General features: G+C 46.5%; 3 protein-coding genes across 3 annotated transcripts in view; 1 reads left to right on the top strand and 2 right to left on the bottom strand.

Moving 5' to 3' along the window:
• Positions 1-14,890, bottom strand: part of poc1b (POC1 centriolar protein B) — a 45,478-nt gene extending 30,588 nt beyond the window's left edge. The window contains exons 1-10 of the mRNA XM_030096307.1: positions 14,645-14,890; positions 13,942-14,026; positions 13,084-13,255; positions 12,822-13,001; positions 12,613-12,720; positions 10,892-11,007; positions 10,668-10,801; positions 9,732-9,800; positions 9,508-9,660; positions 8,843-8,938 (exon numbers count right to left, since the gene is read on the bottom strand). Of these exons, the coding sequence (XP_029952167.1) occupies positions 8,843-8,938; positions 9,508-9,660; positions 9,732-9,800; positions 10,668-10,801; positions 10,892-11,007; positions 12,613-12,720; positions 12,822-13,001; positions 13,084-13,255; positions 13,942-14,026; positions 14,645-14,659 (1,128 nt within the window). The 5' untranslated portion in view covers positions 14,660-14,890. The remainder of the gene's footprint in view (positions 1-8,842; positions 8,939-9,507; positions 9,661-9,731; positions 9,801-10,667; positions 10,802-10,891; positions 11,008-12,612; positions 12,721-12,821; positions 13,002-13,083; positions 13,256-13,941; positions 14,027-14,644) is intronic.
• A 379-nt stretch (positions 14,891-15,269) lies between these two features.
• On the top strand, positions 15,270-20,489 carry cep41 (centrosomal protein 41). The gene is made up of 11 exons (XM_030096518.1): positions 15,270-15,318; positions 15,634-15,697; positions 16,201-16,248; positions 17,438-17,499; positions 17,661-17,736; positions 18,022-18,163; positions 18,991-19,142; positions 19,215-19,282; positions 19,353-19,467; positions 19,602-19,823; positions 19,905-20,489. The coding sequence occupies exons 1-11, from the start codon at positions 15,286-15,288 to the stop codon at positions 19,991-19,993; spliced, it is 1,071 nt and encodes a 356-aa protein (XP_029952378.1). The 5' UTR covers positions 15,270-15,285; the 3' UTR covers positions 19,994-20,489.
• An 87-nt stretch (positions 20,490-20,576) lies between these two features.
• LOC115391693 (carboxypeptidase A1-like) lies at positions 20,577-24,409 on the bottom strand. The gene is made up of 11 exons (XM_030096013.1): positions 24,245-24,409; positions 23,367-23,442; positions 23,155-23,289; positions 22,967-23,071; positions 22,696-22,797; positions 22,509-22,610; positions 22,309-22,419; positions 21,876-21,966; positions 21,150-21,349; positions 20,992-21,076; positions 20,577-20,921 (listed from the first exon to the last, which is right to left on the bottom strand). Exons 1-11 carry the CDS (start codon positions 24,391-24,393, stop codon positions 20,734-20,736), a joined length of 1,344 nt encoding a protein of 447 aa, XP_029951873.1. The 5' UTR covers positions 24,394-24,409; the 3' UTR covers positions 20,577-20,733.
• Positions 24,410-25,588: the final 1,179 nt, after the last annotated feature.

Genomic DNA, 25,588 nt, shown 5'->3' with positions numbered 1-25,588 from the left:
CGACAACCTCAGTGTTTCTCTGACTCTTTTACTCTGGCTCCACACTTGTCTCCTTCACTGTTGAAAGGATGTGGCTGGGCTTAAAAACGGCTGTCCATGCCTGAACACTGTGCAACGTGACTGAAATGAAGTCAGACTGTCCAGCCGTGTGAGCCTGAGACGTATTCTCACAGACTCAGCGCTGTCAGTGCAATCAAAGCTACCGTACATCTAAGTACTGCTGCTTTCTGTGTCACAGCATCAGTTAAATAGTGCTGGAATTTCTTTTTATGAATACCACTTGAGAGATCTCTTGTTTTTTAATATACACTTTAATTTGGTGCTTTTGTTTGCAGTTCGACCCTCAAGAGATCTCACAATTAAAAGAAACTAAAATCTTCATTGTTCACCTCTTCTTGTTTTCTGAGGTGTTGATATGTTATTGTGGAGACATAATCAAAAAGAACAAATTTATGGAAAAGGAAAATATTTTAATTTTGTGTGCTTCAGTTGCACAAATAGTGATTTTTTTTGGCAATAATGCTGTTTATAATATTTTTGTTTGCACTACAGTATTACTTGCGTTTGCAATGCTCTGCTAATATCCTGGCTTTGAACCGTTCAACAATGCCTGAAATCTGAGCTTTCTGTGAGTGACTCTCTCCCTGTTTTGGCCCTGTAATGGACTGGAAACACACCCTTTACCCCCTTTACCTCCTGCCAGCTGGGATGGCTTCAAACTTCATTCGATCAAGTCACTATCCATGGTGAATGTTTGGACACAGTAAAAAGGGGGCGAAAATGCAAGAGCTTGCCGCTTTGCATGAACTCTGAAAAAGAAACGCCAGGTGGAGTCTGTAATTCAAGACCAGGAAAAGAAATCCTGTCCCATTACAGATGAGACCACAAAGTGCTTCCTCTTAAGTGTTGCGTAAAGAGGCGGACAGAGCGGGCGGCACAGGTGAGGGGGGAAAGGAACGGCGGGAATCTGAAGAGAGAATCCTGCTGAATTATTGATAAGGCTTGCCCTTCTCTTCTATTTTGCATGAGGAAGATCAAGTTTTTGAACTTTTGCATGCAAGCACCGGAGAGACCGGAGATGCCACGGGGAGTCTCGCTGCGAAAACGGCTTTGAATGACGCGAGCCGAGCCAGCAGACGGGGTTCCGCTTTGGCTCAGCTGTCACCGGCGCTGTCAGACAGTCAGGGGCGAAAAACAAAGGACGGGACTTTAGTTTCTCCAACGTCTTGCACAGACGTGTGAGTTTAATAACGCCGTGTTAATCATACATGGACGCAAACTGGACTCTGAGTTCCAATAAATCCCAAAGACTTCTTTTATTCATGAAGCCATTTATAGAACGTCAAAAAATGGATTGGTATTTATATTATTGGCTTTAATCAGTCTTTCACAGCCTACAATGGAGTCCTGGTCAGTGTCAGGAAGTTATGGACAATCTGGAAAGCTAAATAATAATCTAAGAGATAAAAATGTTCACAGAATGCTGCATGCCGACTGTCAGTGTGCGCAGAACTGCAACCAATATCTGAAAAGGACTCGAAGTCATTTGATTCAATGTTGCCATGATGAGTAATTCCTTGTCATGTGAGGCACAGCGATGTTCAGTATGCTCCTATTTTTATTCCTGCTTCTATTTTTATAAGGTCCGCAGGCCAGTGTGTGAGTAAGAGACCGAGTGATTCTCGGAGTGTTTGAGAAAGCATTGCATGAATGAATGTGCTCGATTGTGATTTAGAATGAGTGTGCGTGAGTGTGTTCGCCGGAGTGCACCAGAGGGTGTGTATGTGTGTGTGTGTGTGTGTGTGTATGTTATGCATGTTATGCAGCCTCTGGGAGTCCGTGTCCTGGTGGAAAGTGACCCCCCCACCCCCCCACCCCTACTCCTATTCCTCCCCCCAGAGCTGTTACTATCTTTAGCTCATTTCCGTCGTGTCTTGTCACTCGTGTTCTCCTCTGCAGCACTTAAATCTGGCATCTAAACCTCGGGGCCATCCAATATCCTGTACTTCCCCTGCACAGGAAGCAGCGGAGTGAGGGAGAGACAGAAGCCCGGGTCAGCCGCGTTATTGCAGATGAAGTGCAAACACACAAACATGTATGGCTTTTACATGGCCGGGGCAAACTGCTGCACCTGAATGGAGTCTTTATGAATGAGGACGGAGCGCTGTGTACATTCACATCTGATCAGGATCACGCGCTCGTTCGCACAGAATCTTTGGAAGCATAATCGCAAAGGAGACAGGCGCACACACACAGATGGGACAGAAGTGTGTGGCAGGCGGCCTTTTGACAGAGGACACCTCGTCTGGTCAAACTGGCGTCACTGCTAACGTCTGAAGGGACACGGGAGATGGCGCAAGAAACCAAATCTCGCCTTCAGCTATCTAATCACCTCCAGGCACAGGCACGTTCGCACTGATACAGCTCCCAGGACTTTTCATTCACAGAACATATGTTGCCAAAGACTTCAGGTTCAACACCGTGGCATCTTATGTACACACTCCACTGCAGCCTGGCGTTGGGGTCCACTCGAGGTACTCTTAGCTAGCTGTCCTCCCGCCCCCAGAATAGCCCCACCCGGAGGGCGTTGCGCCTCACATCAGGATGGGCAGACCATACACAAAGCTGTCTCGACCGTCTTGCTTGGCCTCATTTCACGCTTGCCATTCTTCATGTGTCTCATAGCTGACTTGATCTGTGTTCAGTGCAATGGGTTTGACAGCGTCCATGTCGCCGCCCACCCGGCTAAAGCAGAGGAGACTCAAGCAGAAAGCACACTGCTCTACATTTTGGAGGACACACACAGGCATTTTACACAAAGGTGCACTTTCTTACATCACTCCATTTTGTTTTTAATTTGCTCGATAAATGGAAATACTGCGAAACTGAGCAAGAATTGTTGCTGCAGTTCTGGGTTTTTTTTTTTGGGACGTCTACCAAATCATTTAAAGTCTAATAATAGGGTGACACTGATTTCAAGGTGCTAACGCTAAGCTGTAATTCCACTGTAATTAGATTCAACCACATCTCTAATATTAAAGCCTTTCCTCATGCGTGAACAAGAAATTGACAAATTTATAGGTTGGAAAGACAAAATAAATAAATAGCAAGATTTCTCACAATGGCAAAAGGCTGAAAGATAGACTAGCAATCTCATTTAGCCACTTGTTAGCAATCAAACATATAAAGAGCTCTCTGGAGCGATGTGATGAGAGTGAGCAAGTTGCTGAATTGTGGACCTTGTCTGCAGGAGGGTAACTAGCACCCACCCCTGGAGTCACACCTGGGTGATGGACTTCATTGGTATCTCCTGCTGGCTGTGAGCCCATCAGGGAAGGAGAAGAGGAGCCATGTGGGAGGACAGGAGGCTGGAGGCAACGTGGGCTGCTTCTTTTCTACACCGAAAGGAGCCAGTTGATGTGGTTAGGACATCTGTGAAGATGCTACCTGGCCACCTCACACTGGGCAAGATCAGCTGAACAGTCCCCATTGTGGACCAAGATCCACTGGAGTGAATACATCTCTATGTTCTGGCGGAGCTGCCTGGGGTCACTCTATACAAACTGGGAGATCCATGGATGGATGCACACATGATTATGCAACATGGAACAAGCAAGAGCCTTTACTAACAATGGATCATTCCTGTTACTTTTCTAAGAAACATGAAAGTCTCCATTCAGAGGCAGTGAGCCCTTCCAATGCTGCTAGCATACTGCAGAGCTCAGAGGCAGAGCCGAACACAGAGGAAGGGGACAAAGCCCAGCTGAAGCCACACCAGTGTCATCATGTCATCACTGACGTCAACCGAGTCCCTGAATGTGCAGAGTCCTCGTCCATGTTTGTTTTTAGAGTAACCACATGCACATCTGTTCCTTTATGGCAGGGGTGGGGAATCCTGGTCCTGGAGGGCCGCAAACCTGCATGTTTTCCATGTCTCGCTGCTTCAACACACCTGAATCGAATCAAGATTCATGGCCAAGTCCAGCAGAAAGCCAGATAACGAGCCTCATTGCAATCAGCTGTGTTGAAGCAGGGAGACATGGAAAACATGCAGGTTTGAGGCCGTCCAGGACCAGGGTTCCCCACCCCTGCTTTATGGAAAGGTTCATCAAATTGTGGGGATCCATCGGGGTTTGTCCTGCACTTTCATTGTGTGTGCTCACACTGGTCCACTCAAATCAGTGACTCCAACACTACGCAGATGACACACGACTATACTTTAAACATTGTGGCACTAGTTTATTTTTAGCTCCAAAATAAAGCACTGTTTTATATTCAAAAAGTGGCACGTAAAACTTACGTGGACTTTTTCTCACTTGTAAGAAAAAAAACAAAACAAGCATGCACCAGGAAAACAGGCTGGCAAAAAAAAAGAATACACACTCATGAGTCATGGAAGTTTAAAAAAAAAAAAAGAAAAAGAAAAAGAAAACTGATGCATAGTCAATGAGAAGAGACGGCCTGAAATTAAGGACACTAAGGTCACGGATGGCAGCGGGAACTCTGAGTACAGGAACTTCCCCATCCGACCGCCCACGTAAACCATCCCCAGGCCATCTCCAAGCCGCTCCGCCTCTCCCGTCCCCCTGCACTCAACGCTTCCGCCCACGCTTGGACCCATTAGGGTGATGGAGGGGAAACTCGGACGTGGGGGGGGGGGGGGTTTAAGGGGAAAGCACTCCGAAGACGATGGCGGCGGAAGCAGGAGAAGGAAATACCCAGAGGGGAAGACCAGAAGAAAGGCGACGATGAAGAAGAGGAGAGGAGATTTCTCAGCGATGGATGCGGTGATGAGAGCTGACAGGAGTGGTTGCACTGGGGGCTCCCTCCTCTGAACCAATCCAAACAGGAGTGACCCCCTACGCACACATTCACACTCCAGTGGCCAGTGACTCATGCACAGTCAACTCCCAGCAGCATGTACACACACACACACACAAACACACATACTATACACACAAGTACCGTGGACAAACTGCATATGCATTAACCCAAGTGCACAGATACAGCTGACAACGCATGCAAACACGTATAGATACACGAGTGAGAGAGTGTGTGTGCATGTGTGTGTTCATTTTAGCAGATTTAGCACTAACAGCATGTGAGGGACAGGTTATTTTTGGCAAACGCTAAACTGATGTATATGCATTAACGGCGGGTGACAGCAGGGCGCAGTCAGTTAGTCAGTGAGTTAAACCGGCAGCCACAACTCCAGCTCGTCTATTATTAGAGCTGCTGCTGCTTCCTGGTCAGGGCCCCCAGGGGCCCAGGCACCAGCACGTGGATTTCTACTCTCCCCCCCCCCCCCCCCCCCCCCCCCAATCTCCCTCTGATCTGCAGCCCCGCACCCTCACCACCACATCTTCCTCTGATCTCTCACGGGTCTTTTCACTCAGGCACGCACAGGCGACTCATGCAGCAAGCAAAAATCAGCTCCTTCAGAAACGCAGGGAGAGAAAGGCAGCCTGCGCAGCGGCGCTGGCTGTAAACAAAAACCGTTCCTGCACGTGAGCCATGGAAGTTATTCACACTGAAATGAAAATGAAAAATTCCTGCATGTGATTATATCACATTAAAGCTGCAAATTTGTGACTGGCAACATTTCATATATTGATGAAGGCCGTGTCTTGCTCGCTTAACACAGGCATTTCTCCCTCCGTGAACAAGCAAACCAACCCTTAGCACAGGATGGCAATAACATGGCAATAAGCCTTCAGTCTTCATACACTGGCTCTCGCTTACTAACAGGCGTCGAGATAAAACAATGAAATGATTCCTTTCTGGTTCTAAATGTGTTTACACTGCTTCGGGTCTTTTGGTTAAATTTAGATGAAACCTGAAACTCTTCTTGAGATGTTTTCATAATTGTGGACAATCTGTCAACAAGTTCCAGGTTTATCTCTGGATTGTGGCACAGGTAGAACATGCATCCACTGAGCGTAGCACTCGCATCCTACACACAGAAATGTTCCCACCCGGAGTTGAACCCAGCTTTTTTTGACCAACAGAAGCGACCCCTACCTCGCTGTTACGTCAGTGAAAACACATAGTGGCTGCTGGTTTATGAATAAAGCTTGTCAGATGGTTCAGAGATGTGGCAGTGAGCCGACTTCTTATGTGGGACTTCTGGGTAAACACTCCTTCCTGTTCATCTGATCTCTCCATGTCCCGAGAGGCTGATTTATAGCCGTGTTTACTGCAGTCTGGAACCAAAACCACTTATCTGGACTTGGCCATCCTCGTTCCAAATGACTTCCACTTGGCTTGGTCCATTCATGGTTTTCCTCCTACGCAGCAGCAGAATGCAGGAAAGGACACGCAGGCCGCCGCACTACAGACAGGAAGACGAACGGCTCCAGTCGAGGCCACAGCTCATAGACCCACACTTCATCTGCAGGTTTCTTTCTCATTGACAAAGGGGACAAGCAGACTGTGCAACTGGCATCTTATACAAAATACAAACAATTGTGGCAATATGTCCGGTTGCAGTTGGTCTTATAATTCTGGATTTTTTTGAACTTTTGAACCCTGATCCTGATTAGATTGTTTTAGGATTGGCTGATCCCGATGACAGATGGATCAGGCAGTCCCGGTCACGGTCATCCCACCACTGACAGTCTGAATTAACGACCGCTGCCTCACGGCATCGCACGGTGCGAACGTTGCTGTGAGCCACTGACAACAGGCGGGAGTGCAGCAAAACACTGTGAACGTCATGCTTTTCAACCTGAGAGTTCTGTTTTTCCACACATGAATGCTACAAGAACAGCTCGATTCTTGGTGTGTTTACGCTCTGAAGGCAGCAAACGTACACGATGTACAGTATAAAGTCCTTATTCCTGGTAACAAAGTGCGCTGCAGCAGTGTTCCCCTCTGATCCTGTGCTGGATAACGTCAGTCTCACACACACACACACACACACACAGTGGTGAGCAGTTTTCTGAAAGCCGCGCTGCACAGCGTAGACGTGGTGTGAATGTGGTTATAATCCCTCTGGATGTATGTGGTCGGTGGTTTTCTGGGCTTTTCATTGCTCATTCACATCCACACGAGTGTCCAGCTGGAGGCCAGAGCGGCTTTGGGGCTTTGTAAACTGGTCCGTGTGTTTCGAACGTCTTGCGTCTCTGACGCTGGACCGCCAGTAGAGGGCGCTGCCTCTAAAACAGAAGATCAACAGCCCGCCCAGCTGTTTTCAAAGCTTTTTCATTCCAGTACCCACATAGGTCGAAACCAGCAGAGTCTAAACTTTAATGGACCTGCAGGGTCCCTCAATACAGAGAAAGTATTTTCCTGAATTTTCTGTAATTAGTCTTGTTTTGCTGAGAACTTTCACGTACAGAACACATTTCATCATATTTTTTTTTAACAATATTCCACATGAAGCACAGCTCCCAGTTCGCTCTCGGTCTGTAGTTTGGATCCCCGTGCGCCAGTAGGTGGCAGGATGCTGCATGCAGCGAGCGAGGCCTTGATTACTCACGGACCTGCGGCGAGCTGACAGCGATGTTGTAATGAGAACATTTTTAGAAACAAAGCAACTGAGTCAGATCATTCTGGAAGATATATTTTCCAAAATGCCAGACAGGGAATTCAAATTTTTGCTAAAATAGACAAAAAAGTAATTATTTAACATAACCTGACCTCGACGATCTGGCACTCTGCGGCTGTGACCAAGGATGAGATATTTCACCACCCGACCTCTGCGCCCCCGGCCCCGGCCTCGCTATGAGGTGAAAGCTTGTTTTATTCAGTCTGTACATTTAGACCTGCCTCCAGCGATCTAACGTTTCTCCCCAGTTATCCTGGATCAACCTCTGCGGAGTAAGCGGATAGCGCTAATTCACATCCAGAGTTTCACCTTGCAACATATTGTGCGTTCGCTCGCTCAAGTTCAAGGCCGGGTCAGGGCACTGCTGGCCCCAGATGAGCCTTCAGCATCGACAACACAGCGAGACAGGAAGGGACGGCGTGACAAGGACAAGGTGCTGCTCGGATGGGAGTGAGAGACATGGCATGGTGAACTCCCCTGAAGCCAAAATGTAATTATCAAGACGAAGATCTTCATTTAGTCCTCATTCATGCTTCTTTAAAATATCAAAATGAATCACAGACATTATGGGACGAACAGAGAGGCAGAGCACGTTTGAACAAGACGAAAACAAACAGCAGAATGTTTCTGTTGCTTTAAAACAAACGGCTGGTGTCTGCAGAGGCAGGCTTCAGTCAGACTACATACACACTGGTCTGCACTGCCCCCTGCTGGTCAGGGACTCAAACCCTCTGCAAACTGTCAAGGTAAAATTTTACTCCTATAATATAAACACAAACACATCGATATGTAGCTTCTTAAAATCTTAAAACAGGATGTTTCTTGACATTGCGTTTTTTTGAAAATATTAAAGCCATTTACATGGCAACGGTCTGCAATGAAACACTTTCATTGCATTTTGTGTGTCTGCTTACATGACAACTTTTCTCAGAGTCCCTGCAAACCTCCATCCATCCATCATCCGTTTATTCTATGATCAAGTGAAACTGAGCAGGCCCAGGTAGAACATGAAACCCAGGCAGCACCAGCTGTTCCTCAGCACATCCAGGCTCTCTGAGCCTGCTGCAGTGCAGCATGTCACGGCATGGCCTTCTTCTCAAATTCCAAACAAATCATTTTTCCACTGCTTTTGTGTTTTACGCCTTTTAAATATTTCATGTCTCTTAATGATTCGCCTCGGCGGCCGTTGAAATGCCAGAGGAAGCACTCTGAATGGCTTCACCAGTGCGGCAAAAAACCAACAGGCCTGGGCTCCATCGGCCACACTGCAGAGGTGTGTGACTGTGGACTTACCGCGGCGTGGCGGCTCGCCGTGGCGCCGTGGCCGGCCGGGCCCAGCTCGACGACGGGGGGGTCAGTGGACCAGGTGTCTGCCACCGCCGGGCTGATCTGTGGAGGAAGACGGTCGTTAACACACCGAGATCCCACATTAAAGCGGTCTGCAGACTAAAGAAGTTTACTTCAGAACAGCTGAAGGGAAACATTTAGGGCTGTCAGAGTTAACTGTATTAATTGTGATTAATTCATGCAGGGCATGACTAAAGATTAATTTCATTTAATTGTGATTATTCACATAACTAGGCGTCAGGCTTTATTCACTTTGAAGACTGACTGTTAACACAGACATTGTATCAGGTTGGTCACCATGGCACTTTATTTTGAAAGAAGATCCAACAAGGTCAAAAAGGAAATTATTTCTCAGTGTTTGATTCCCAACCAAGACACTCAACCAGTCACTGCAGGAAGTTGCGATACTGAAACTTCAGCAATGACTTTAAATTCAGCTTTTGGACTGATTGTTTGAACTGATAAATGCTTTACGCTATGGGCTGAAAACTGCCTTCAAATGCAGAACAACACCATTTTAAAAATGCATTTCACCGTGTTAAAACATTTAAAAAAGTTAAAAACTAATAAAACACTGATTAAAAAAAGCAAAAGCGGCGCAGCGGCTGGACCTGGATGTCTGCGGGCTGCGGGTGGTGGAGGTGAGGCCCCCTGGGGTGGACGTCAGACAGGTGGGGCGGCGGATCCGGCGTGGACCTGAGGGCGTGCTGCTGCAGGACGTCCTGATAAGACTTGACGTCGAAGTTGGTCCTCCACAGCAGCACCTGGACGGAGCACAGCCACGCTGAATCATCTGATCACTGACAGGAAGCTGAAGCTGTCGTGAGAGTCCCACCTGGCCGTCAGCGCCTCCCGAGGCGAAGAGCTCGCCGTTTCTGGAAAAGGACACCGCGATCACCGCTCCCTGAGGATCAGGGTGAATCATTATTACCACAGGAAAACATCCTCCACCGTCTGAACATCCACAACGCAGCATGTGAAGACCACTGACATCTCTATCTTTAAAAAGCTAAAACATGAGAAATGAAAGCTGTTTTTCATTCATTCACAGCAACAAACATCAGAACCAGAAACATTCTGCGTGAAGGAAACATTTTTTTTTATTATTTCTTTAATTTATCCACCAAATTATCTTTGAAAATAACATTTATCTCACGATTCAAACTGATAAATGTCACCATTCAAAGGTTCAGTGGCTTAATTTTGCATATTCTTGTATCTAAAATTACTTTCTCCTCAGTGCAGGTGACGCACGTTGACTTTCTAAACGCTGCTCTTGATCAATTTAAATCCAAATAAAGAAGAATTTCTGAGAAAAACAGAGAGTTTCCTTCCATTTGGACACACCTGTTTGCTCTCCCTGGTAATGACGCTGCTTGTGTGTTTGATGAGTGCAGAAAAACAGCAAAAAATGTATGTTGACAGCTCTAAAACAACTAGAGCTGGAAAAAGAAACGTTAAGACAGTATCTAAAATGGAAATACTTGCAAAAAGAAAGCTAAAAAAGTTACACTGAAAAATTAAAGTTGTTGGAAACAAGAGGAAACAGCTCGAATATATAGTGGAGGAAAATGTGTTGGAATTCATTCATTTTCTTCATCATTTGTTCCTGTTGTGATGAGAACTGTTGCTCTCCTCCTCCCTGTGGCTGAACACACAGCCTGCGGCCTGCTGCTGCCACCAAGTGTCCAAATCATGTCCAGCAGCAGGAAGTACTTCAATGGCGTGGTCCTGAAGGCTGCCGGAGTGTGTGTTCAGGCTGTGGCCTCACCTTGTGTCCGTGCAGGGTGTAGATGAGGCGTCCCTCCAGCAGGTCCAGGATTTTCACGGTGCTGTCGCTGGAGCCGCTGATCAGGTAGTTGTTGGACGGATGGAAGGAAAAGCTGTTGACGCCCGCACTGTGGACTGAAAGAGACGCGGCAGATAAAAGCCACAGGACAGAAAGGTTCACTGTAATCTACACAAAGTTCAGGACAAAGCTCCAGTCTGACTGACCTTGGTAATGCTGAATCAGCTTGTTGGTGCGTAAATCCCAGATCTTCAGGGTGCCGTCGGCTCCGGACGAGGCGATGCACGTACCGCTGGAGTTGAAATCCACAAAGGTGGCTGATCTGGAGAAATTTAAAAAATTAAAGATACAGTTTAAAAGTAGAATACGACACATGCTGTAGTGGACCTGATGACCACAACATTAACTGTTATCATGTAGAGAAATGTGAAGAGAGTATATATAAATGAGTGAATAAATTAATCTATGTGTAAATAAGAGTAGGAAAAATTTTTAATACATTTATTTTCTATTTACAAACGTATTCATGTACAGAGGCATTAAAAAATAACTATATGTAAGTACATTTGTAAATCTATAATAAAAACAAATCAATTGAAATAAAAAATAAATTGATTTATTCAGCTATTCAATTATGTTATGATAATTTTCACTGGATGATTTCTTTACACATGAATAATAAACATTTTTTCAATTTTTTTAAGTACATGCATGTAAGTAGATTTGTAAATAAATGTCCACTTCTATTTTCACATAAATATATTAATTCACTCATCTGTGTATTTTTAAAATGATTGTCATTTTCAGTGCACATGATTTTCATAAAACAATTTCTCTTCACATTTCTGTGCATAATAACAGATATAAGAGAGTAAATGATCAATGCAGAAATGAATAAAAGAGTAAAATGTGGATATAGAGACAAACATAGAGCCAAATGAATGAATGAGAGTAAATAGTTCAAGTGAAAATAGAAAGATGTATAACTAATAACTAATTAATAGAATAAGAAAAAATATGTCTGAAAACAGGGGACGGTGCCTCTGGACTGGCAGACTGGGGCGGTGGGTCACCTTCTTAAAAAAAGGGGGACCGGAGGACGTACTCCAACTATAGGGGGATCACACTCCTCAGCCTCCCCGGGAAAGTCTATGCCAGGGTACTGAAGAGGAGGATTCGACCAACAGTTGAACCCTGCACCCTGGAGGAACACTGCGGTTTTCGTCCTGGTCGTGGAACACTGGACCAGCTCTATACCCTCCATAGGGTGCTTTAGGGTTTGTGGGAGTTCGCCCAACCAGTCCATATGTGTTTTGTGGACTTGGAGAAGGCGTTCTGTATACCTCGTAATTTCTTGTCGGGGTGCTTCGGGAATATGAATCCGGGGCCCCTTGTTAACGGCCGTCCGGTCTCTGAATGACCGAAGTAGGAGTCCGGCCCACATTGCCGGCAGTAAGTCGGACCTGTTCCCGGTGCATGTTGGACTCCGGCAGGGCTGCGCTTTGTCACCGGTTCTGTTCATAATCTTTATGGACGGAATTTCTAGGTGCAGCCAGGAGCTGGAGGGGGTCTGGTTCAGGGACCAGGGGCCGGAGGGGGTCTGGTTTGGGGTCCACAGGATTTCATCTCTGCTTTTTGCAGATGATGTTGTCCTGTTGGCTTCATCAAACCCAGACCTGCAGCATGCACTGAGGCGGTTTGCAGCCGAGTGTGAAGCGATGGGGATGAGGATCGGCACCTCCAACTCATGGATGTTTGAAAATAAACAAAATAGTCATTTTGTCAGATCCAGCTTTCTGTTAGTGAAGGTTTAGTTCATACAGTCCTGAAGGTTAAGAAACAGAAATATCCAGAATTCTGTAAAAGACATTGTGTGATCGTGAGAGCAGGAAGAGTGTTTTGTTTGGGTTTTTCCTGTGAGATCTACCCTCCGGAGTCGGTGAAGCAGTTGATGCAGTGTTTGGAAGACGTGTCCCACAGCCGGACGCAGCGGTCGTCCCCGCAGGACACCACGAGCCGGCCGTCTGGAGAGAACCTGGAACAGGGAGACATGCAGGAAAGATGCTGCTTCATTCCAACAAAGACCGGAGCAGGATGCGGTGGTGAGGAGAGCGGTCGGCGGCGTCAGCTGCGTACCGAGCACAGCGCACCCAGTTGGTGTGCTGACAGAGGGAGTAGATGAAGCTCCGACGCTGGACGCTCCACACTTTGACCGACTTGTCGTCGGACGCCGTCACCAGCCGGTGGCCGTCCCGGGAGAAGGCCACGCTGCGCACCGCCGCCGTGTGGGCCTTGAAGACGGTGGACTCTCCTTTCCTGAACAAACACACCCAAAACATCAACAGGCAGCAGCCCAACCACTGGTTCACACGTACCGATCAAAGCGAGCGACACGTACAGCGTGGGCGTCCACAGCCGCACCGTTCTGTCCTTGGAGGAGGTGGCCACCAGGTGGCCGCTGGGAGAAAACTGCACGCCGGTGATGGCGTCTTGGTGGCCCACGAAGCGGAAGGCTCTGGCTTTGGGAGCCAGGTTCCAGATCATCAGACACTTATCCACCGAGCCCGAGGCTGCAGAGAGAGGACGATGGAAACAGATCAGAACTGCAAAACAACAGTTTACACAACATTTTCACGTGGAAAACAAAATCTTTAGTTGAGTTTTGGGTGTCTATTTACATGACGACCTTTTTCAACGTGCTCCTGTCTCCACCCCTATGGAATCGGAATCTCAAATGTTGCTACTGCATGTGCTCTAAAGCATTACAAAGTAGAGACTATTGAGATTTACACATCAATCATCTCCAATGATCAGCATCAAAAATGGAGGAAAAAAGAACATAAAAACATTCATTTTTCCATGTTCAGATGTAACCGCAGTGTTGGCAATAATGTTCCAGCAGCTGCTGTGAATTTGTTCTTCAGCTCTGTCCATCATGCTTTTAAACCACGATTAGCCTTCTACTTCATCACAGTTCTCTCCGATTTCCTTCCTCACAAGTTTCTCTCTGCTTCAATCAGGTTACTGGTGCTTATTATCTAATTCTGAGAGGAGCTTTTTCTTCTTCTCCACATAATCATTAATCATTTCTGGGGCATCCTGCCGTCATACAGTGACATCTAGTAATCACAGAGGTTTTTTTTTTTTTTCCAGATATTCTGAATATAAGTTACCAGAAAAGCCAAATAACTAACAAAAAGTGTGACTTATATTCAGGTTCATTCATACAGTACATGTAATTCTCTGGATTACTCACCCAGTTGCTTCCGATTGGGACTGAAGTCCACACATGTGACGGCTTCTTTGTGTCCTTTGAAGTGTCTCTCCAAGGTGGGATCGTCCTGCAACGATAACACACTTCATTAAAATGAATAAAATAGCTCTGTTATTCCCATTTACCCAACACTGAAAGTGAAAATACACCATTTTCACACTTACACTTTCAGAAAAGTTTTTCATTTACACAGTAACGTTTTGAAAATGATGTCCATTTACACGGAAACAACAGAAACAATGAAAATGTATTTTTATTCTATTGTATTAAAACTCCTCAGATACGCCACAGAGAGAGGATCTTTCCAGACCTTCCTCTATTGGGTGAAAATCTGAGTAGATCAGTGTTTAGTGAAAATCCACCACTGCTGACTGACAGCAGCTGATCTTCACCATGTCCACATGTCTGATTGCTCTGAGCCGCTGCCATGTGATTGGCTGGTTTGTGTAGGTGAACAGGAGTTTGGATTTGTTTTTTTTTTCCCAATAGGAGACAACCAGCTGATGAACTGTGAACGTCTTCCAGAGTCCTGTTAAAGGAGGAAGTGTTTGACACCCCCCTTCTTTACAATCCTCTTAGCTAGCAAACTCGCTTACTCGGCTAGATTTGACAGCAGCGCCCTTTAAGACAACTTTCACGCCTCTTTGTTGTTTTTTAACACAAGTCCTGAGAAGAGCAGACTCACCAGTACGGACGCCATCGAGACAGACTTTTGGAGGTTTCACCGCCTTGCTGGAGAAGTTTGAACCCACCCTGTCTTCACGTCCATGGTCGCACGAACGTTCAAGCCTAAGACAGGCTTTATCGCCTTACAACGCCACGAAGTAAAAACTGAACGTTCAGAAAATGCCAAAACAATACTCTTTATGTTTGTCCTATCGAGAGATTTACGCCCTTTTTCCAGCGTGCAGTGAAAACACGAACAACCCGCCGCCTGTTTGGAGCTGCTGACAGTGGTGCGTTGGGGCACACATGAAAAAATTGGAAAAAGACAAGGTGCATCTGAAAACTGAATTCATGGAACAATAATTAAAAACCAAGAGCATATTTAATACATGTGCACTTTACAACTATCACTTTGATGTGCGCGTAAATAGAGGGTGCAATACACATAAAGGGAAAAAAGTGAGTAGACTTTTTTAATTAATTAAATTGTGAGGGAAGTGAACGCAGCACGTCAGCGAGGTGGAGCGTCTCTCGCTGCTAAGCAACCAGGAAACCGAGGCTGTATCGGCTTCTCTGATTGGTTGTTGGAAACAGATCGACGAATCAGGGTCGAGTTCATTGATACGGGAAGTGGCGTTTGTGGATGTAGGTTTGAAAAAGATGTCGGTGAGTCGAGGCATCGGTAGCTCTGAGGTAAGGATTTCTAAATGTCAGCTCTGGTTGCTTTATTAACTCAGTTATTAGCACGGATATGCTGTTGTTATGCTCCTGTTATTTACCGGAAGTACGACGTAGAATAAGAAGAAATCAGTGGCTAATCTATGAGCTAACGGGTTAGCTTGGGTTCGTATTAGTTACCATGTCAACGCTTCAAGAATTAGACTATCAGATGGATTTTTTATTATTTTTATCACCTTTTATGTACTGAACCAAGCGCTCAGGAGCCACTGGGGCAAGCCCGAGTCTAAACTTGCATTATTATTTTTATTTTTTATTTTTGGATTGCAGTTCTTAAACAAAAGGTTGAAGAAGAACGCGAGATATGAGCACGTCAAAAGCAAACTGGACACAGGTGTGTGTGCTGTTATTAATCTACCCGTAGTGTCAGTGACTCCCAACCAGGGGGGCCCGACCCCCACTGGCGACGCCAAAGATTCATGGGGGGGCGAAGCCAGGGGTGTCAAATGTAAATGTGAGGCTCCAACCCGGCCGCCGAGCAAGCAAATGTGAAACGTGTCAAAGAAAACACTGAGTTTCTATCTGAAGGCTTCATTAAAATTGGCTTTATTCTGGGATCGTAGTAATTATTTGTTTCAGTGGAAAATATTGACCTTATCATCAAGTATACTCTTCACCACAACAAATAAAACAAAGTCTAAATTTAAAGGTTGCTATGACACTATTTTACCAATCTGACTCTCTCAAGTTGAAATCAGACTGTATGTCCGCCCTAAGTTTGCAATGTGGCAACACGTTGGGCCCCTCGAGACAAAGGTTGGGAATCACTGATCTGTCAAACGTTTACTTTACGATTTCTGTTTACTGTGCAGTCACTGTCATCTGTTTTTCTACCAGGATGCAGCCTTTCCAAGTATAACGAAAGACTGGAGGAGCTTAGAAAAAGTGAGTAGAGTATATTGAAGTATTAATGGTGCAAATGATTGGATATAGGAAGTAGTTGTCCTTTTTAATTTTCACGTTCATCTTGCGATTGAATCCTTGTCATCACTGACCAGTAATAAAGCATAAAATCATATCTGCAACAATCATCCATTGATCCGTATGTCCGTCTTCTAAATCACTTAATTCCAATCACCATTTACTCTGGACAGGTCTCCAGTCCATGACAGGACAAACATACAGAGACAGACAAGAATACACACTCTCATATCCACAGCTAGTGGCAATTCAAAGTCACCAGGCAATCTCACATGCATGTTTTTGGGAGGAAGGCCACATACAGATGTTTAGAACATGCAAACTCCACACAGAAAGGCTGGTATTTGACATTCTAGCTCTAAGGCGAGAGCGCGAACCACTGCTCCACCTGCAACAATCATCTGTAATTTCTGTAAATTCTGCATTTCGATGCATTTGTGCTCTGCCTAGGACTGATGTTTGCAATAAGGCACTGCAGTCTGTCAGTGATAGTGTTTTATGAAGAAATTAAACACAAGGAGCATCATCTGGAAATGCAGCACATCAGTTTAGAGTTACAGTGACTCTCACCATCCCACTGGGTGGCTGCTCTGCTGCCTCTGGGAATGGAGCCGCTGATTGTTTCTCCTCTGAAGATTAAGGAGACCTGCTAGAGAGGAATGCGTTCGAGACTTTCAGAAGATTGAATTCAAAGTGAAGGCCTTGGATTTTGGTTCAGGGATATGTGAGCCAAACTCACAGCAAGCAGCACAATAATGGGATGGTTGTTTTCAGTCAGACAGACTTTCAGAGAGCTGAAACCTGCCTCTGCAGAAAGCTTTTCTCCGCACTGAAAGTTTAAAGTGAGTGGAAAAGCTGCAGGAACTCACAGCAGACTGCCGAAAGAAGCTTTTGGATGATACAACAAATCTGTATCTGCACGGTCGAAAAAGAACTGTGACCAGTTGTCAGCTTAAGTTTAAATTTAAAAAGTATTGCTGATCAATTGTTGGAATTTTGAGATATGTTTGATCGCACCATCAGACCAATGATATTGATTTATCCCACGTGAACAGGGGGATCAAACGGCAGAGATTTAATTTGTGGACGGTGATTGTCCTCTGATTTCATGAGGATAAACCACACTGTGAGGCTGACGTTCGTTTCATTTTAGATTACAGGTACAGAAAAGATGAAATCTTCAAGCGGCTGGACGTAACGACATTTGCCCAGCTGGTAAGAGTCTGTGTGCATTTGAAGTTCTGCACCCTGCAAGAACCTGATCCACCCGGATCCATTAGTAATGACTCTTCAGAGCGCCGGCTCCGTGTCTGTTTAACTCGCATGTTCTCCTCTGCCGACGTGTTTTAGTTTCAGTTTGTTGCTTTTCACATCAGATACTCCAGGTGGCCTCGGTGTCGGGCCTGAGTGAGGGCGAGGGCGAGGGCGACAGCGGGTCGCATGGCGGAGAAGGTAACGGGCCCGACGGAATGACTCCCATGATGCAATGTGTTTTCTAACCCTTGTTAGATTCTGCATGTTTTATATCAGGGGTGTCAAACTCATTTCACTTCAGGGGCCACATATTGACCTCAGTTGGGCAGGACCAGTGGATAATAGCTTTATAACTAAATCTCTGTCTTTGTTTTAGTTCACAGTTAATGAACATTAATCTTAAAACATAAAAAAACCTGAAAAATAAAGCTGGAATTCACCAGGTCATACTTGTGTTGAGAATCCTTTGACGTGTGTCTGCAGACGGTGTGTCACTCGGGTCCAGTGCAGAGCTGGAGTGTGTGTCCGAGGTCGCCAACGGCTCCACGCACACGTCGCCATCTTCGGACCGGGAGGACGGGGGAACGGCCAGGAGCAGCTCCACTGCCAGGTCCACGCTGCTCAGGTACAGCACAGCTTTTAGCAGCAAACCAGAGCAGCACCACCGCATTGAACAGCAGCAGAGCATCCAGACAACACATCCCAGCAGAAACATTCCAGGATCCAACAGTGAATTAAGCTCTGTTCACTTCAGATCTGACAGATTTATTCTTCAGAAAGTCTTCTGCTGTTAATCCAGCTTCAGGAAATAAGAAACAGCATTTTAATGGAGTTATGCGTCAGCAAGCTATAAATAGTTCAATGATTCCTGGAGTCCCATCTCGGGTGAAGCATAAGTCAAACACTCCTGCACCGTCAAGTTTTGACAGTTAAAGTCTAATTCAGAGATTTTTATGCAGACGTTATCAGGAGGAGGATAGAACCCATCTCTGCACATTTGGCCTTGTTTTGTTCTTTTTCATTCGTTGAAATAAATATATATGAAAAAAAAATATCTGTTGAAGCTTGTGCAGGCTCCACAGCCACCTTCATCAACAATCTTCTGAACAAAGACTGGTCCGTCCCCACCCGTCCCACCCCCACCGCCTCCCATGGGTGTAACTGAATCCGCGGCCTCTCTGCAGAAAGCTCCACAGGGCTCTCCGGTGGATTCCACCCTGTCAGGAGCGCAGATGGGGGCGGGTCCAGGGGAAAAGCGGCGTGCTTCCTTTGTGCTTTGTGTGTGTGTGTGTGTGTGTGTGTGTGTGTGTGTGTGTGTGTGTGTGTGTGTGTGTGTGTGTGTGTGTGTTTGTCCTGTGATGGACTGGAGGTCTGTCCAGGTGTCTCCCACCTGGGATTTTCTCCAGGTAGCATATGGATGGGTGAGTCCTCTGAACGCTGTGGTGTCCGCAGCGTCATCACCGGAGTGAGCGAGCTCAGCCTGAACGCGGCGCCCCGGAGGCTGGAGGAGCCGGGCCCGGCCGAGCGGCCCTACCCCGACTGCCCCTACCTGCTGCTGGACGTGAGGGACCGCGAGCAGTACGACTGCTGCCACGTCATCGGCGGTGAGCGGCGTGAAGCCTCCCTCTACCCAGCATGCCCTCAGCCCGCCTGTAACAGTGTCTCCCGCCCTGCAGCGCACAGCTTCCCCATCGCCATGCTGTCCAGAACCGTCAACCCCTACTCCAAGGAAGTGCTGGAATACGTACGTACCCTCCAGCCCCCCGCCGGTCCCAGATACCAGCCGCCCTCTCACTCTGTCGGCTTTAACACAGAAAAACGCCAGCGGGAAGATCATCATCCTGTACGACGAGGACGAGAGGATCGCCAGCCAGGCGGCCACCGCCATGTGCGAGCGGGGATTCGAGAATCTGTTCATGCTGTGTGGAGGTGAGATCCGTCAGCCATCCCGCTTCTCATGAAGAGATGAGCCTGTTATTAGCTGAACATGATGTTTAAAATGAGGATATCAGCTCAGATATATGAAAGAGGACGGCGTTGGACCCCCTGTCGTCCTCTCCCAGGCCTTAAAGTCATCGCCCAGAAGTTTCCCGGTGGGATGACGACGGGCTCCATTCCCGCCTCCTGTCGCTCCTCTTCCACGAGGACGAAGCGCCGCCCGGCGCCGCAGCAGCAGCCGCCGCCGCCGCCGCAGGCCGCAGACCAAAGGTGGAGGTTCACGGTGGACGAGCTGAGCAGGATCCAGGAGCAGCTGGAGGAGATCCTCCTCCCCAGAGGCTCCAGCAGTAAGACTGGCTGGTTGTGGATGGTCCATCGGTCCATCACGTCTCTCTCTCTCTCACGCTGCTTCTTTTCCTGCCCCACAGAGATGTCGTGTCGATCGGCGGGCTCCAGCCTGAGGAGTTCACGGAGCAGCGTGTCTGAAGGCTCACAGAGCAGGAGGCCCTGGAAATGAGCCAGCAGGCCCCCACGTCACCTTTTACTCGCCGTGTCTTGGTTGTTGTCATTAAAATCTACGTTTGATGATTTGCACAGGGCCTCATCCTTGAGCCTCGCCTGGACTCTCTTCTGCTGAGACCGTGTAGAAACGTTACGAAGTCTGAATCTATTTTTTAACGTTCTCAAAGGCGTGCTGTATTTTTGTAAAATCAATCATAGCTTCACAAAGGTCCATCAATGTTTCAGTCCTTGAAGTTTGATGTGTGTGTGCGAGTGTGTGTGTGTGTGTGTGTCGAATGTGACAGAAGTGGCATTTGATCGGACTCTGCCAGTATTGCTGACTTGTGGCCTTTAGCGTTGGCGTGCTGGTGACTGGTTTTGGTGCATGCTGTTTGGATCTCGCCTCTCGTGAAGTGCTGGCTTCTTCCTGTTTTTAACTACATGAACTCCACTTGTAAAATGTTTTCAGCATCTGTCTTAATGAAGTTATTACGTTTGTAAATGAATGTGAAATAAAGTGTTTCATGGACTTTCAGCTTATTTATCTTGCTTGGGGGGTCATGTGATCAAAGCAAGGAGGAAGACGGGAGTATGGAGAGATGTTGCTTTAATCGAACACAACCACATTTTCAATTTCAACATTTAATGTTGTTTCTGTTTGAGCGCTCACTCTACATGCTGTTTGACATTTTTTTCCTTCTTTTTTAAATTTTTGGACAACATCTGGAGTTTCTGTGAATCTCGGCGGTGGTGGCCTCAGTACGGGTTCCTGAAGGCGTGGTCCATGATGACCAGCAGGGCGTGCCAGGTCTCCTCGGCGGTGGGGATGATCTGATCGGCGGGGAGGAGGAAGCCGTGCCGACCGGTGTCTCTCAGCTCGAAGGTGTAGGAATATTTGACGCCCTGGTCGTAGGCCCAGTCGATGCTGCCCCCGCTGGCTTGGTCTACAAGGTGAAAGAGGGTTTTTAGAATTGGGGCGAAGGCATTTCCTGTGAGCGGGGCGAGGAAACGTACAGATGGTGTTGATGATGCTGCCGAACCGGTACTGGGTCCCGTGCTTTGAGGCCAGCTTGGCAACGGCCCTCCGAGCCAGGCCGTGCTGTGGAAAGAGAAAACAATCAAGCATCTCTCACACTGCGGACGCATCCCGGTGGATCAGTAGGCGGTCCTACCAGCTCCGCCCGGTCCCGGACCGGAGTCCTGGTGTAGCCGTACGGGTACAGGAGCATCTGAGAGTAGGAGTGGATGGAGATGAAGGCCTTGATGTTACCGTGGGATTTCACAAAGTCCACGATAGACTTGACCTCTGACTCGGAGTGGGCCCTCGGCCCCCGGTAGATCTGAGAGCAGGGGTCGTTGCTGGAGCCGGGTCCTGGACAGGATGCAAGGGAACATCCACGTCAAGGGGGGCAAACGTGATGTTTTTTTGGCCATTTTACTGTATTTCACACCAGAAAGTATCATGATACTTGAGATCATTGAGATTATAGTCATTTTCAGTAGGAATTGCTTGGTTTTTATGAAAATATTGACATTTTCACCACATACTATACTCTGCATCACTACAAAGAAGAACATTAAAGTTTGAATTTAAAGGTTACTTTGGTTACTCGTTACTCTTAATTATCCTGCTTAGCTGTGTTTTTCTGTCCCTCAACTGTGAAGTTCGTCATCAGTAGTTTTTTAGTTTATTTCCTTCTTTTTAAATGTAAATACAGAACAAAAGGATGTCAAATTCCTTAATGAAAGTGAACAGAAATGAGAAAAAAACTTGCAAAATCTGCCCCTTTATTTCAAATAACCATCTCCAATCAACTATTGAAGGCCAAACTATGATAATGAAACTTGACAACAGCAAATATCGTTTTTAGTCCGGTAGTGCTTATAAAGAAACACACCTCCGAATCCAGCATCCCAGTTCCTGTTGGGATCTACTCCCACACACCTGGAGCCTCGCGTGGGCTTCCTGGTTTTACGCCACAGACGATCCTGGAAACATCAGAGTAGCTTTATACCGGTGGTGAAATGGTGAAAAGTGAGATGGTGAAGACCTGAAGCCAACTATCGGGATGATGAAGGCCTCATTTACGCGACGAGGTTTCAACTGAAAATACGTCTTTTTTGTGTTTCTGCAGAGAACAAGACTCTATGAACAACAGTGGTGAGGACATGGACACTCGTATAGACAGGCGGCCATGTTGGATTGCTCATCCAGGTGACTGTCAACTATAAAACTACCAAATCCAGGAGAAAAAGTGCCTCCAGTAAGAATGCCACAAGCCAGCACAGGTCTCTGCTGCAGGTTTTGAGGTGTTCGTGGTGTCTGCTCACTCTGGTGTGGGTGTACTCGAACCCATCGGGGTTGGTCACGGTCTCCAGGAAGAGGTCCGTCCCGTTGAGGATGGCGGTGAGAACGGGATCACGTCCGAAGTCCTTCACGATCTAATACATGGAACGAAAGTGACGAGTTCAGCTCTGTTGCAACCCGAGGAGCCGCAGGAATGAAACGCCGCTGGTCACGGTGGCTTCACCTGCTTGGCGAACCAGGTGCCGCAGGCCTGAGTGACCCACTCTCTGGAGTGGATCCCAGTGTCGATCCAGATGGCGGACCGGTTGGATCCACCGGTGCTGAACTGTCACACGTCAAGGAAACAAAACGGTTTGCCCTTTAAGCACATATCCACACACATGCTAAACCTTTTTCTGTTCAGTTTTCACCTTGAGGACATTGAGGGGCCGTCCCTCGAAGCTCCGACCGATCACCACCTTACTGACCAGGTTTGGATTCTCAGCCACCAGCATGTCCTGGAAGCTGTAGATCTGGACCACAGATCAAGTCCTGACGTTAGAACACAATGAGTGGTTCTCTTTGGTCTGGAATTAAGCTGTCGGCTCCATTAGAAGCAGCTCAGTAGTGTGACGTATCTTTTTCTAATATCACTAATATGATGTTCCTCAGTAGTTGGGGTGTTCACGCTGGATTACTCACCTCGCGGAGGGTGTGATACCTGGAGAAGTCGAAGTCGTCGGTGCTCCTGGGTTCATCAGTTGGATCCGTAGACCTCATCTGTTCCTGTTCCGCATCCAGCAGCATCTGCAGCACAAAGGACACCGGCGCTGAAGACAGACAGCTTCCACAGCGCAGAGCCACCCTGCAGATTCCTCTCTCCAACGAACCTGCAAGTCCTCGATCATGATGGCGTACTCAATGTCCCAAGTGTCCAGGTAGGATTTGACCGCCTGCAGGATTTGGACGGGAACTCTGACGTCCACGGGGGAGTCCACATGAGTCGCCCCCCTCCAGAAGTCCAGCTGTGGGGGCACAAAAGAAAACCGGGCTCAATCATGGAGCGAGTAGAACAAATGGAGTCAGAGAGGTGGTCCCTCACCTCCACCAGGTCCTCCAGGTCCTTGATCAGGGACAGCTGGACATTGTCTTTAGCACTTACTCGAAGCACCTGATGCCTTAAGAAAAAAAAAGAAAAAGAAAACAGAACCAACAGCCTCTTACTCAACATGGACATCTAGAGAGAAGTTGGCTCCCCATAAGAAAACTTGTTACCCAAGAACAGCTGCTTCTGCAGATGTTCCAGAGAGACTCTACTGCACATCTTAGCTTCATTATCTCGAACATCTGAGTGGATTAATCCGGTGTACAACAAGAGTTTTGGGTATATGAAGAGACACTTTGCACTCGTTCATCAAGCCGTCATTGATTACAAATGAAACAGCGCCAAAGGCTTCCAGTACCGATAACTGGGAATTACTCTTTAAAAAACTAATTCATCCCTGTTTGATTCAGTCTGTCAGAGAGTTTTTATTCCATTTCTTGGTTACATTATATATCAATGCTGTTTTCGGCCACTGGCTAATGGAAGAACAATGAAGATTCTTCAGCTTCAAAACTGGGACGCACCCCGCGCAGGCTGCCAGCCTAGTCACTAATAAAACCAGCATGTCTGAGAAGGAACCAGAGTACTTCTGGTCCAGGACCCTCTTTGACTGTGCAGCAGAGTCTTTGTCTTTGTCATATTCTGGTCTTGTCAAAATTGAATTTGTACATGAGAAAGAAAAGACTTTCTAAGTTCTCGAGATGAAGCATGCGGACACTCATGTTGGGTTCAGCAGCGTTTTGGCTTCACTGTTTGCAGCTCATCAGTAAATGACACTCAAGTACCTCCTAAGACCAAACATCAGATATGAAATAGCGGCCAAACCTTGGATTCATGCAGTATGTTCCTGGTACCAGCAGGTCAGGTCCACTCACCCCTCAAAGGTCTCCTTTCCGTGCACGGCCACCAGCAGTGCAGCGATAGCGAGCAGTCCCCTCATCCTCGCCAGCGGTTTGAGCCCCTCGGGGCTGAAGGCGGCCTTAAGGTGTGAAGGTCTGCTGCTGCTGTGCAGCCATTGCACCATGTGGGTGTTTGAAACAGTGAAGCTGTGGGGGAAAAAAACAAACCTCTTCCGCATTTTCTTTAGTAAAAGAATGAGAAATTGCGTTTGCCCCAGACTTCCTCAAGTTACAGAGCAATCATTTCTCAAGAAACTTCTTTTGCTCTGAGCATGAAACAAGAAATCTACAGGAAGTTAACCTCAACTTCTCATGAGGCAACTTTTTACCAACTTCTGCTTTTCTCTCCTGTAAGTGGTAAATGGCATTTAGGCTTCTTTGATGCAGGTAGTTTAGATTATTTGGTTTGATTTGGACATAATAAACTAAGGAGAGGCCGTAGTATTGAAACGGTGCCTCACCAACACTTTCTCGGGCTCGGTAAACAAAATCTGACTAATATTCATACAAGTGAATAGTGTAAAAGGGACAAATACTTGTTTTCTATTGTCACTACATGACTAAAGTTAAAAAACAATTTAATTTGTCATTTTATGGCATAATTCAAACAATAATATATATTTTGCAAGTGGTTGATAATCAACTAAACAATGCAGCATTACAGTAATTCACTTGGGTTATTGGGGGGGCCTATGATTAACACATTTTCCAGACTAAGTGTAGCTTGTTTCAGCTTTTTTTCTCTTTTTTCTATGTTTTGGAGAGAAGCTCTCAGGTTCAAGTCCTCTGAATGCTTCAAACTATTGGTGGCACTTTACTGGAAGCGCCTGGTATAACACTTTATAAGTAGTTATGATCACAATGCTTTATAACCCACTACACAGCATAGGATTAGGGTTAGGTCCTGATGTTATGAAGCATTGTGATCATTTGAGTGTTTATAACTATAGTTATACAGTGCTATAATGTACTTACAATGTGTTATACAGGGGTGCTTCAAGTAAAGTGTTACCAAACTATTTATTGGTTTCAAGTTTTGGGTTTGAATCCTGTGGATCCTGCAGATGTCCTACATTTAGCAGGTTGGGAGGCTATCGGTTAGAGGCTGCAAAACCCTGGATTGGAGGCTCTCAGACTGTTTTTAATCCCTTTGCTTTCATGTACTCCCTAATCTTAATTGCTTAAGACCTGTAACCTGTGATTCACTGTTTTCTATATATTTTTTTGTGAAGCATTCTGACCTTCCAGGTGATATATCGTTTTAGTATTTCATAAGAATGACAAATTAATGTAAACGCTGTAGATTTCTTATGAATATCA

Source organism: Salarias fasciatus, chromosome 7 (genome assembly GCF_902148845.1).
Source record: "Salarias fasciatus chromosome 7, fSalaFa1.1, whole genome shotgun sequence".
In the NCBI taxonomy this organism is placed as follows: domain Eukaryota; kingdom Metazoa; phylum Chordata; class Actinopteri; order Blenniiformes; family Blenniidae; genus Salarias; species Salarias fasciatus.
This window is presented reverse-complemented; position numbering and strand designations above follow the sequence as displayed.

Coding starts and splice junctions, on each gene's coding strand:
- cep41 (XM_030096518.1), top strand. CDS start 15,286: ATGTCGGTGAGTCGAGGCATCGGTAGCTCTGAG. Junction 17,500..17,660: donor TAACGACATTTGCCCAGCTG/GTAAGAGTCTGT, acceptor TTTTCACATCAG/ATACTCCAGGTGGCCTCGGT. Junction 19,283..19,352: donor CCAAGGAAGTGCTGGAATAC/GTACGTACCCTC, acceptor GCTTTAACACAG/AAAAACGCCAGCGGGAAGAT.
- LOC115391693 (XM_030096013.1), bottom strand. CDS start 24,393: ATGGTGCAATGGCTGCACAGCAGCAGCAGACCTTCACACCTTAAGGCC. Junction 22,798..22,966: donor GGTATCACACCCTCCGCGAG/GTGAGTAATCCA, acceptor TCTGTGGTCCAG/ATCTACAGCTTCCAGGACAT. Junction 22,611..22,695: donor GGCCCCTCAATGTCCTCAAG/GTGAAAACTGAA, acceptor GACGTGTGACAG/TTCAGCACCGGTGGATCCAA.